This window comes from Phyllobates terribilis, unplaced genomic scaffold (assembly GCF_046119375.1).
Source record: "Phyllobates terribilis strain yellow unplaced genomic scaffold, ASM4611937v1 Scaffold_8__6_contigs__length_399053987, whole genome shotgun sequence".
Classification (NCBI taxonomy): domain Eukaryota; kingdom Metazoa; phylum Chordata; class Amphibia; order Anura; family Dendrobatidae; genus Phyllobates; species Phyllobates terribilis.
In genome coordinates, this window is record NW_027362768.1 from 386,851,905 (window position 1) to 386,865,604 (window position 13,700).

Here is a 13,700-nt window from a genome sequence, read left to right on the forward strand (position 1 = left end):
TTTCAATCTGGAGTGGGGGGAGGGAGGTGGAGACCGGATACATTGTAGCAAACTATCAAAGGATTGTCCAGACTGAAACATTGTAACGAGTCCCCAGCTGTGAGGAGTGTCAGATCTGTAAGGGCTGCTGTTTGTTCCCTATGATATTTGCCTTCTTGTTGGGGGCCGGTGCCCCCATTCCTGAGCTGACCCCCATGATCAGGTTGTGTATCCGTCCTCTCTGTGTAGTATGTACAGATTGTCAGCTTTTGGGGCAAGGTCTCACTGCTGCTTTACTTTATGGACAGAATAAATACATATCTTTGTACGGTGTCAGCCAGTAGATAGAAAAATATTTTGATTTGCGAGTCCTCAGTGCTTGATACCTTTTAATGGCTAACTGAAAAGATGGGAACAAATTGCAGCTTTCGAGATTCCTCAGGTCTCTTCATCAGGCATCGAATAACACGAAATCTGAAGAGTCACATATTTATACTCAGCCAGACACAGAAATAATGCAATAGATGAGACAAGTGACGTAAAGCAGAAGTATTATTATAGGAGAGGGATAAGCAGTTCATAGATAAGGAGTGTGAAAGTTTTATTGTTCTGTGATTGAAGTCTGGTCCAAGTTCTGATGCCCCCACAAGTCTGATGGGCACATTCCTTAGTTGATATAGAAAGACCTAAATCCATGTGACATATTCATTGCTGCTCTGAAGGTGTCAAAGGTTGTCATTAGTTTGCATTCCCAAACTTTTCTGTCTCCCTGAGATTTGAAGTTACCTTTTAATACCAGTAATTTCATGTCTCTGATGCTGTGATCAGGGAAACAAAAATGCTTGGCTACAGGTAGATCTATTTTTTCTTCTTTTATTTTGTGGCGATGACGATTCATCCTTGTCCTAAGTTTTTGCTCTGCCTGCCCTACATACAGACCCCCAGCTGGACATTTGGTAATATAATTAACAACACCCCATTAGATGTGATACAGCTGAACGTGCCTGGGATCTTATAGTCCTGATGTGAATTGGGGATCTTTATCTTGTCTGTGGTCATTATAAACGGACAGGTTTTACATTTTTTCTGGTTGCAGGGAAAGGTTCCTGTAGCTGGTGGAGATGACAGGGAGCTTCTGACAATGATGCTTCTTAGATTTGGGGTCTGCCTGAAACACAGAAGTAGTGGGGGGTCTGGAAATATGGATTGTAATCGGGCATCTTTTCGTAGTAAGGGTTGTAGTTTCCGTGCAGCTCTTCTTAGCGCCTCCAGATTTGGGTTGTAGGTGACTACTAGAGGCACCCGGTTGCTTTTTTGTTTGGTTGTAGGAGATGATTCCTTGATATTCTGGTGGCTCTTGTAATCTGGTTCTCAATTGTTCTTGGATGGTCGCCCTGATACAAAAAGGTCTTTCTGAGGCCACCAAGGTGTTTGTCTCTATCCATAGGGTTGGAGCATATCCGATTGTATCTGATGGCTTGGCTGTAGACAATATGAGTTTTTTATGTGTTTCGGATGGAAACTGTCCCATTTAAGGTATGTAGGACGGTCGATTGGCTTCCGGTACAGGGACGACTCTGTAGCTTGATGATGGTGTCCAAAAAGTTATTTTACATTACAGGAGTAGTTGAGTGTTAGGTTGATGGTGGGATGAAATCGATTAAAGTGTTGATGGAAGGTCTTCAGCTGTTGCTCAGACCCCGTCCAGATGATTAAAATATCGTCAATGTAACGACAGTAGGCCAGAGGCCTGATGGGACATGAGGACAAAAAGTCACTTTCAAGCTTGGCCATGAAAAGATTTGCGTACTGTGGAGCCATTTTACTCCCCTTCGCTGTACCAGTCTCCTGTAGATATATGTTCTTATCAAATTCAAAGTAATTGTGGGTGAGGATGAATTCTGTAAGTTTCACCACAGTATCAACCACTTTCACACTCCTTATCTATGAACTATTCCAATATTTACGGCCACAGCCGTTTATCCCTCTCCTATAGTAATGCTTCTGCTTTACGTCACTTGTCTCATCTATTGCATTATTTCTGTGTCTTGCTGTGTATAAATATGTGACCCTTCATATTTCGTGTTATTCGATGCCTGATGAAGAGACCGGAGTGGTGTCGGAAACTGCAATTTGTTCCCATCGTTTCAGTTCGCCATTAAAAGGTATCAACCACTGAGGACTCGCAAATCTAAATATTTTACTTTATGGAGACTTTCATCCTTTATATATACAGTAATCTTTCTATAATCTGGTACCACTGGACCTGACTGCTGCTGGATTATCAGTTATTCTGGATTATAATGCGCTCTGGATTATGACATATTCCGGATTATCGGGCATTATTGATTATTTAGATATTTTCGATTATCACATGTTCTAGATTATCAGGCGCTCATAGAAATCTCATTGCCGCGTCCTGATCACATGGCGATTCCTTGCCGGATTATCAGACTTGCTGTAGTATTGGACTCTGGACCTGTGTACTGTTGTGCAGGGACCGTATGGAATCGTTATTACAGGGTCGCCCTCATATTCCGGGATCACGGAGCCTATTCCTCCCGCCGGATGTTGAAGGTTTGTGCCCGGGGTGTACTGTATTACTACTATGGGTGGGGCGGGGGCCAGGACATGATGCTGCGCTCTCCCACGGGGGCTGCGCTGCCTGCGGCGGAGCCTCTGCTCACATGTGCCCGGTGCAGCAGTGTGTGGGTGTTCGCTGCGACTGCTGCGGTGCGGCATGTACGAGCCGATCACTGACGTTCTCTCTTCAAGGACATTTTCATAGAAACGTCCACAAACGCCTGCAGATCTGCGCCATCGCTTCTCCCACTGTCACGTGGCTTCGTAATGCGCAGCGTTCAGCGGCGGCCGCAGGGAAGTGGTCGGAATTGTGATCTTCACCTTAACAAGCTAATGGGACATTGCACTGTCCAACGACAACCCCCATCATGGCCTAACCGTACAGCTGGGGAAAATGATACGTAATGACTACAACCCCCATCATGGCCTAACTGCACAGCTGGGGAAAATGATACATAATGACTACAACCCCCATCATGGCCTAACCGTACAGCTGGGGAAAATGATACGTAATGACTACAACCCCCATCATGGCCTAACTGCACAGCTTGGGAAAATGGTACATAATGACTACAACCCCCATCATGGCCTAACCGTACAGCGGGGGAAAATGATACATAATGACTACAACCCCCATCATGGTCTAACTGCACAACTGGGGAAAATGGTACATAATGACTGCAACCCCCATCATGGCCTAACCGCACAGCTGAGGAAAGTGATACATAATGACTACAACTCCCATCATGGCCTAACCGCACAACTGGGGAAAATGATACATAATGACTACAACCCCCATCATGGTCTAACTGCACAACTGGGGAAAATGATACATAATGACTACAACCCCCATCATGGCCTAACCGCACAGCTGGGGAAAATAATACATAATGACTACAACCCCCCTCATGGCCTAACCGCACAGCTGAGGAAAATGATACATAATGACTACAACCCCCATCATGGCCTAACCGCACAGCTGGGGAAAATGATACATAATGACTACATCCCCCATCATGGCCTAACTGCACAGCTGGGGGAGAAATGATACATAATGACTACAACCCCCATCATGGCCTAACTGCACAGCTGGGGAAAATAATACATAATGACTACAACCCCCCTCATGGCCTAACCGCACAGCTGGGGAAAATGATACATAATGACTACAACCCCCATCATGGCCTAACCGCACAGCTGGGGAAAATAATACATAATGACTACAACCCCCATCATGGCCTAACCGCACAGCTAGGGGGGAAATGATACATAATGACTACAACCCCCATCATGGCCTAACCGCACAGCTGGGGAAAATAATACATAATGACTACAACCCCCATCATGGCCTAACCGCACAGCTGGGGAAAATAATACATAATGACTACAACCCCCATCATGGCCTAACCGCACAGCTAGGGAAAATGATACATAATGACTACAACCCCCATCATGGCCTAACCGCACAGCTGCAGGGAAAATGATACATAATGACTACAACCCCCATCATGGCCTAACTGCACAGCTAGGGAAAATGATACATAATGACTACAACCCCCATCATGGCCTAACCGCACAGCTGGTGAGAACGATACATAATGACTACAGCTGCCATTGGACACTGCCACAGACATCCAGTAAGTGTAATACCCCACTCCTCCATGTGGGGCGCTGTACCCAGGATGTGGCTGCTTTGCAGGTAGTCCGTGCATGGTTGGAGTTGTAGTCTCCCGGACGTTTAGCTTTCTCCTAGTTCGCAGCCAATGTACAGAATGTAGGTCGGCGCCGTCCTGCGCTCGTTCTGCCGCTAATTAGGTCATTTTATAACTAATTGGATCTTGCGGAATATCGGGGGCTGAGACCCCGCGGCCGCTCTGCTGCAGAACGCTCCGGATGGCAGTTGTGGCTCAGTGCATGCTGGAAGTTGTAGTTTCTCTAGGATTTATAATGTTGAACCCACACCTCCTCCTACAGCCGTTTCTGCCCCGGGGTCCCTGAGGTTGGGGTCCCGGTGACGTTTCCAGGATGAGGGGGTTTGGTAAAGTCGGTGGTCTCTACATTGGTCAGCCATCACCGCCGTTACCATGTGTATTTGTGGTACTGTTGGGGGCCGCTCTGCGTCCTGGGAGTGTGGGGTGTTTGACCCGGCGGGGGGCTCGGTGCGGCCGGGCGCGGGTGAGTGGGCCGGTTGCTCATTGTTCTGTGTGACGGGCGACTCACTATTTTTGGGGTTTCTGGCTGGAGCCGGTTTTGGCAGCAGGTTCCTGGCAGGCGGCTTCTGATGAGCGCAGGGATGCGGCACTGAGAGGGTTAGTACTGCAGAGCGAGCGCGAGTCACCGGGGGAGAGATGGCGCTGACGCAGTCCATCTACATCTACCGACTGTGAGCCGACTCCAGAATGGATCCGAGGTTATTGATGGCTCTGGCGGCTTGTCAACACGTAGTGACGGCCGACAACATGGAGCGTCTCCCGGGGTCCTGGCCCGACAACACGGAGCGTCTCCCTCCCCGGGGTCATGGCCGACAACACGGAGCGTCTCCCTCCCCGGGGTCACGGCCGACAACACGGAGCGTCTCCCTCCCCGGGGTCATGGCTGACAACACGGAGCGTCTCCCTCCCCGGGGTCACGGCCGACAACACGGAGCGTCTCCCTCCCAGGGGTCACGGCCGACAACACGGAGCGTCTCCCTCCCAGGGGTCACGGCCGACAACACGGAGCGTCTCCCTCCCCGGGGTCACGGCCGACAACACGGAGCGTCTCCCTCCCCGGGGTCACGGCCGACAACACGGAGCGTCTCCCTCCCCGGGGTCACGGCCGACAACACGGAGCGTCTCCCTCCCCGGGGTCACGGCCGACAACACGGAGCGTCTCCCTCCCCGGGGTCACGGCCGACAACACGGAGCGTCTCCCTCCCAGGGGTCACGGCCGACAACACGGAGCGTCTCCCTCCCAGGGGTTACGGCCGACAACACGGAGCGTCTCCCTCTCCGGGGTCATGGCAGACAACACGGAGCGTCTCCCTCCCAGGGGTCAAGGCCGACAACACGGAGCGTCTCCCTCCCAGGGGTCACGGCCGACAACACGGAGCGTCTCCCTCCCAGGGGTCACGGCCGACAACACGGAGCGTCTCCCTCCCCGGGGTCACGGCCGACAACACGGAGCGTCTCCCTCCCCGGGGTCATGGCCGACAACACGGAGCGTCTCCCTCCCTGGGGTCATGGCCGACAACATGGAGCGTCTCCCGGGGTCCTGGCCCGACAACACGGAGCGTCTCCCTCCCCGGGGTCATGGCCGACAACACGGAGCGTCTCCCTCCCAGGGGTCACGGCCGACAACACGGAGCGTCTCCCTCCCCGGGGTCACGGCCGACAACACGGAGCGTCTCCCTCCCCGGGGTCATGGCCGACAACACGGAGCGTCTCCCTCCCTGGGGTCATGGCCGACAACATGGAGCGTCTCCCGGGGTCCTGGCCCGACAACACGGAGCGTCTCCCTCCCCGGGGTCATGGCCGACAACACGGAGCGTCTCCCTCCCCGGGGTCACGGCCGACAACATGGAGCGTCTCCCTCCCTGGGGTCACGGCCGACAACATGGAGCGTCTCCCTCCCTGGGGTCATGGCCGACAACACGGAGCGTCTCCCTCCCCGGGGTCACGGCCGACAACACGGAGCGTCTCCCTCCCAGGGGTCACGGCCGACAACACGGAGCGTCTCCCTCCCAGGGGTCTCGGCCGACAACACGGAGCGTTTCACTCCCAGGGGTCACGGCCGACAACACGGAGCGTCTCCCTCCCAGGGGTCACGGCCGACAACACGGAGCGTCTCCCTCCCAGGGGTCACGGCCGACAACACGGAGCGTCTCCCTCCCAGGGGTCACGGCCGACAACACGGAGCGTCTCCCTCCCAGGGGTCACGGCCGACAACACGGAGCGTCTCCCTCCCAGGGGTCACGGCCGACAACACGGAGCGTCTCCCTCCCAGGGGTCACGGCCGACAACACGGAGCGTCTCCCTCCCAGGGGTCACGGCCGACAACACGGAGCGTCTCCCTCCCAGGGGTCACGGCCGACAACACGGAGCGTCTCCCTCCCAGGGGTCACGGCCGACAACACGGAGCGTCTCCCTCCCAGGGGTCACGGCCGACAACACGGAGCGTCTCCCTCCCCGGGGTCACGGCCGACAACACGGAGCGTCTCCCTCCCCGGGGTCACGGCCGACAACACGGAGCGTCTCCCTCCCCGGGGTCACGGCCGACAACACGGAGCGTCTCCCTCCCCGGGGTCACGGCCGACAACACGGAGCGTCTCCCTCCCCGGGGTCACGGCCGACAACACGGAGCGTCTCCCTCCCCGGGGTCACGGCCGACAACACGGAGCGTCTCCCTCCCCGGGGTCACGGCCGACAACACGGAGCGTCTCCCTCCCCGGGGTCACGGCCGACAACACGGAGCGTCTCCCTCCCCGGGGTCACGGCCGACAACACGGAGCGTCTCCCTCCCCGGGGTCACGGCCGACAACACGGAGCGTCTCCCTCCCCGGGGTCACGGCCGACAACACGGAGCGTCTCCCTCCCCGGGGTCACGGCCGACAACACGGAGCGTCTCCCTCCCCGGGGTCACGGCCGACAACACGGAGCGTCTCCCTCTCCGGGGTCACGGCAGACAACACGGAGCGTCTCCCTCCCAGGGGTCACGGCCGACAACACGGAGCGTCTCCCTCCCAGGGGTCACGGCCGACAACACGGAGCGTCTCCCTCCCAGGGGTCACGGCCGACAACACGGAGCGTCTCCCTCCCAGGGGTCACGGCCGACAACACGGAGCGTCTCCCTCCCAGGGGTCACGGCCGACAACACGGAGCGTCTCCCTCCCAGGGGTCACGGCCGACAACACGGAGCGTCTCCCTCCCCGGGATCACGGCCGACAACACGGAGCGTCTCCCTCCCCGGGGTCACGGCCGACAACACGGAGCGTCTCCCTCCCCGGGGTCACGGCCGACAACACGGAGCGTCTCCCTCCCCGGGGTCACGGCCGACAACACGGAGCGTCTCCCTCCCAGGGGTCATGGCCGACAACACGGAGCGTCTCCCTCCCAGGGGTCACGGCCGACAACACGGAGCGTCTCCCTCCCAGGGGTCACGGCCGACAACACGGAGCGTCTCCCTCCCCGGGGTCACGGCCCGACACCTCCTGTCTCTACAGGGTGACACACGCCGTGGTGCAGGGTCAGAGTGATACATCTGCGTCCAGTTGTGCGCTGTGACGATACATTACACCCACTGTCACACTGATACGAGGCTGCGCTGTGGTTCTGGCACATTGTGATGACACCTGCAGCGTTACATTGTATCAGCGCAGTGTCACAATCCCACATGGACGGTCACTCGCTTTTCCCCATGTTCAGTACACAGGTCCACTGCTGAGCCAGGAAGTGTTGTCACATTCCCCCCGCACCCTGATCCCACAGCTGCAGCGGGGGACGTAGTAATGATGTAGTGACCTCCGCACCGTGTCAGCTCTGCTATACTCTGTCTTGTCTCGCTTTCTTTCAGTCATATCCAGCTTCCGTGGATCAGTACCTCAAGGGTTAACTCTGGAACTGGGAGAAACTGTGCATATCCTGGAGAAGTGTGAAGGTGAGTGCGGGGGTCCTATATAGCGGACGAGCACAGGGGTCCTATATAGGGGACGAGCACGGATCCTATATAGCGGACGAGCACAGGGGTCCTATATAGGGGACGAGCACGGATCCTATATAGCGGACGAGCACAGGGGTCCTATATAGGGGACGAGCACAGGGGTCCTATATAGGGGACGAGCACAGGGGTCCTATATAGGGGCCGAGCACAGGGGTCCTATATAGGTGACGAGCACAGGGGTCCTATATAGGGGACGAGCACAGGGGTCCTATATAGGTGACGAGCACAGGGGTCCTATATAGTGGACGAGCACAGGGGTCCCATATAGGGGACGAGCACAGGGGTCCCATATAGGGAACGAGCACAGGGGTCCCGTATAGGGGACGAGCACAGGGGTCCTGTATAGGGGACGAGCACTGGGGTCCTATATAGGGGCCGAGCACAGGGGTCCTGTATAGGGGCCGAGCACAGGGGTCCAGTATAGGGGACGAGCACTGGGGTCCTATATAGGGGCTGAGCACAGGGGTCCTATATAGGGGCCGAGCACAGGGGTCCTATATAGGGGCCGAGCACAGGGGTCCTATATAGGGGACGAGCACAGGGGTCCTATATGTAACGGAATTTTCTGAGATCTTCTCAAATTGCTGCGGAAAAATCCACAACATGAATTGATTGGCGCGGCGGATCTGACACCTGCACCCACAGCAGTACGACGGTTCATCTGCAGCGTCGTCCACCACGAGCAGTGCTACAGGGGGTGCAGGATTTGCTGCTGCGGACCCTGATGGAGAAAGGACGTGTTCTTAAACATGACCCCCAATCTTATTAGCGGAGACTGGCACCGCTGTGTCTGGACCGTGCCTTTAATGTTCCTGGGAAAGCTGGGTGACAACCACTATGGCCGCCTCTACATTAGGGGGGATGCGCCTCTCTGGAGTTATTCATCACCTCTCTTTTTGTCAGTATGTGGACCCCAAAAGAATGCTTATGACTTGGGGGCATCATTAATGCAGAGCGCCATCTAATGGAAACATATTGTACTCATGTGCAACAATGTATCCCTCAGCGCCATGCACGTCGACCTATTTACACCGGGACTTCGTTCAGGAATTTGGCCTATTTACCGGAGTTTCCCTTTAAGTTTCCACTTTCGCTGCATTTGTAATTTACATTATTGCAGTCGGGACAATTTCCAACCAACCGGAAAAACATTAGCAGAATAATAAGTGCGGATGTTACATCCTTGTAATGGGAAGTGCGGCACAGACGAGAACCCGCCGCTTCATTTAACTGAGATCTATAAAATACCATCTGAGCCCCCGGAGCTGAAAGCAGCGGCGCTCCCCGAATCCTCCCCAGCGACCCGTCCGCACGCAGCGTCAGTGTAGTGTATGGAACCAGCCGGTATAGCACCGCCCCACACATACTGGTCACTGAGGACAAAGGTCAAGCGCCTATCTATACAATGAGTGTCCACGGTCAACACCAACTACCAGATCAAACAGTCTGCACTGGTCATCTTCTATATCTGCAGCCGTCTGATGTAGAGCTCCAACTAATTCTGCCTGGCTGCTGCCACCACTAGGGGGAGCTCCCTGTATACAGAGATACATGATAAGATCCTGTCTATAGCCACCACTAGGGGGAGCTCTCTGTATACAGAGATACATGATGAGATTCTGTCTGCAGCCACCACAAGGGGGAGCTCCCTGTATACAGAGATACATGATAAGATCCTGTCTGAAGTCACCACTAGGGGGAGCTCCCTGTATACAGAGATACATGATAAGATCCTGTCTGCATCCACCACTAGGGGGAGCTTCCTGTATACAGAGATACATGATAAGATCCTGTCTGCAGCCACCACTAGGGGGAGCTTCCTGTATACAGAGATACATGATAAGATCCTGTCTGCAGCCACCACTAGGGGGAGCTCCCTGTATACACAGATACATGATAAGATCCTGTCTGCAGCCACCACTAGGGGGAGCTCCCTGTATATAGAGATGCATGATAAGATTCTGTCTGCAGCCACCACTAGGGGGAGCTCCCTGTATACAGAGATACATGATAAGATCCTGTCTGCAGCCACCACTAGGGGGAGCTCCCTGTGTACAGAGATACATGATAAGATTCTGTCTGAAGTCACCACTAGGGGGAGCTCCCTGTATACAGAGACACATGATAAGATTCTGTCTGCAGCCACCACTAGGGAGAGCTCCCTGTATACAGAGATACATGATAAGATCCTGTCTGCATCCACCACTAGGGGGAGCTTCCTGTATACAGAGATACATGATAAGATCCTGTCTGCAGCCACCACTAGGGGGAGCTTCCTGTATACAGAGATACATGATAAGATCCTGTCTGCAGCCACCACTAGGGGGAGCTCCCTGTATACAGAGATACATGATAAGATCCTGTCTGCAGCCACCACTAGGGGGAGCTCCCTGTATATAGAGATGCATGATAAGATTCTGTCTGCAGCCACCACTAGGGGGAGCTCCCTGTATACAGAGATACATGATAAGATCCTGTCTGCAGCCACCACTAGGGGGAGCTCCCTGTATACAGAGATACAAGCTAAGATTCTGTCTGCAGCCACCACTAGGAAGAGCTCCCTGTATACAGAGATACATGATAAGATCCTGTCTGCAGCCACCACTAGGGGGAGCTCCCTGTATACACAGATTCATGATAAGATCCTTTCTGCAGCCACCACTAGGGGGAGCTCCCTGTATACAGAGATACATGATAAGATCCTGTCTGCAGCCACCACTAGGGTGAGCTCCCTGTATACAGAGATACATTATGACATCCTTTCTGCAGCCACCACTAGGGGGAGCTCCCTGTATACAGATATACATGATAAGATTCTCTCTGTAGACACCACTAGGGGGAGCTCCCTGTATACAGAGATACATGATAAGATCCTGTCTGCAGCCACCACTAGGGGGAGCTCCCTGTATACACAGATACATGATAAGATCCTGTCTGCAGCCACCACTAGGAGGAGCTCCCTGTATACAGAGATACATGATAAGATCCTGTCTGCAGCCACCACTAGGGGGAGCTCCCTGTATACAGAGATACATTATGACATCCTGTCTGCAGCCACCACTAGGGGGAGCTCCCTGTATACAGAGATACATGATAAGATTCTGTCTGCAGCCACCACTAGGGGGGGCTCCCTGTATACAGAGATACATTATGACATCCTGTCTGCAGCCACCACTAGGGGGAGCTCCCTGTATACAGATATACATGATAAGATTCTGTCTGCAGCCACCACTAGGGGGAGCTCCCTGTATACAGAGATACATGATAAGATTCTGTCTGCAGCCACCACTAGGGGGAGCTCCCTGTATACAGTGATACATAAGATCCAGTCTGCAGCCACCACTAGGGGGACCTTCCTGTATATAGAGATGCATGATAAGATCCTGTCTGCATCCACCACTAGGGGGAGCTCCCTGTATACAGAGATACATGGTAAGATTCTATCTGCAGCCACCACTAGGGGGAGCTCCCTGTATACAGAGATACATGATAAGATTCTGTCTGCAGCCACCACTAGGGGGAGCTCCCTGTATACAGAGATACATGATAAGATCCTGTCTGCAGTCACCACTAGGGGGAGCTCCCTGTATACAGAGATACATGATAAGATTCTGTCTGCAGCCACCACTAGGGAGAGCTCCCTGTATACAGAGATACATGATAAGATCCTGTCTGCATCCACCACTAGGGGGAGCTTCCTGTATACAGAGATACATGATAAGATCCTGTCTGCAGCCACCACTAGGGGGAGCTCCCTGTATGCAGAGATACATGATAAGATCCTGTCTGCAGCCACCACTAGGGGGAGCTCCCTGTATATAGAGATGCATGATAAGATTCTGTCTGCAGCCACCACTAGGGGGAGCTCCCTGTATACAGAGATACATGATAAGATCCTGTCTGCAGCCACCACTAGGGGGAGCTCCCTGTATACAGAGATACAAGCTAAGATTCTGTCTGCAGCCACCACTAGGAGGAGCTCCCTGTATACAGAGATACATGATAAGATCCTGTCTGCAGCCACCACTACGGGGAGCTCCTTGTATACACAGATTCATGATAAGATCCTTTCTGCAGCCACCACTAGGGGGAGCTCCCTGTATACAGAGATACATGATAAGATCCTGTCTGCAGCCACCACTAGGGTGAGCTCCCTGTATACAGAGATACATTATGACATCCTTTCTGCAGCCACCACTAGGGGGAGCTCCCTGTATACAGATATACATGATAAGATTCTCTCTGTAGACACCACTAGGGGGAGCTCCCTGTATACAGAGATACATGATAAGATCCTGTCTGCAGCCACCACTAGGGGAGCTCCCTGTATACAGCGATACATGATGAGATTCTGTCTGCAGCCACCACTAGGGGGAGGTCCCTGTATACAGCGATACATGATAAGATCCTGTCTGCATCCACCACTAGGGGGAGCTCCCTGTATACAGAGATACATGATAAGATTCTGTCTGCAGCCACCACTAGGGGGAGCTCCCTGTATACAGAGATACATGATAAGATTCTGTCTGCAGTCACCACTAGGGGAAGCTCCCTGTATACAGAGATACATGATAAGATCCTGTCTGCAGCCACCACTAGGGGGAGCTCCCTGTATACAGAGATACATGATAAGATTCTGTCTGCAGTCACCACTAGGGGGAGCTCCCTGTATACAGAGATACATTATGACATCTTGTCTGCAGCCACCACTAGGGGGAGCTCCATGTATACAGAGATACATGATAAGATTCTGTCTGCAGTCACCACTAGGGGGAGCTCCCTGTGTACAGAGATACATTATGACATCCTGTCTGCAGCCACCACTAGGGGGAGCTCCCTGTATACACAGATACATGATAAGATCCTGTCTGCAGCCACCACTAGGGGGAGCTCCCTGTATACAGAGATCATAGAATCATAGAATCATAGAATGGTAGAGTTGGAAGGGACGTCCTGGGTCATCTGGTCCAACCCCCTGCTCAAAGCAGGATTCACTAGATCATCTCAGACAGATGTCTGTCCAGCCTCTGTTTGAAGACGTCCATTGAAGGGGAACTCACCACCTCTCGTGGCAGCCTGTTCCACTCATTAATCACCCTAACTGTCAAAAAGTTTTTTCTAATATCTAATCTGTGTCTCCTCCCATTTAGTTTCATCCCATTGCTTCTAGTCTTTCCTTGTGCAAATGAGAATAAAGATGATCCTTCTACAATGTGACAGCCCTTGACATATTTGTAGACAGCTATTAAGTCTCCTCTAAGTCTTCTTTTTTGCAAGCTAAACATTCCCAAATCCTGCAACCGTTCCTCATAGGACATGGTTTGCAGACCAGTCACCATTCTGGTCGCTCTTCTCTGAACTTGCTCCAGTTTGTCTATGTCTTTTTTAAAATGTGGTGCCCAAAACTGTACACAGTATTCCAGATGAGGTCTGACCAAAGA

At 53.3% G+C, this 13,700-nt stretch overlaps 1 protein-coding gene across 4 annotated transcripts in view; it reads left to right on the forward strand.

Annotated features, from left to right (window-relative positions):
- DOCK3 (dedicator of cytokinesis 3) overlaps positions 1 to 13,700 on the forward strand; it is a 260,038-nt gene that overhangs the window by 77,364 nt on the left and 168,974 nt on the right. For all 4 annotated transcript variants that reach the window (XM_073645146.1, XM_073645148.1, XM_073645145.1 and 1 more), the window contains exon 2: positions 8,113 to 8,196. In XM_073645146.1, coding sequence (XP_073501247.1) covers positions 8,113 to 8,196 — 84 coding nt within the window. The remainder of the gene's footprint in view (positions 1 to 8,112; positions 8,197 to 13,700) is intronic.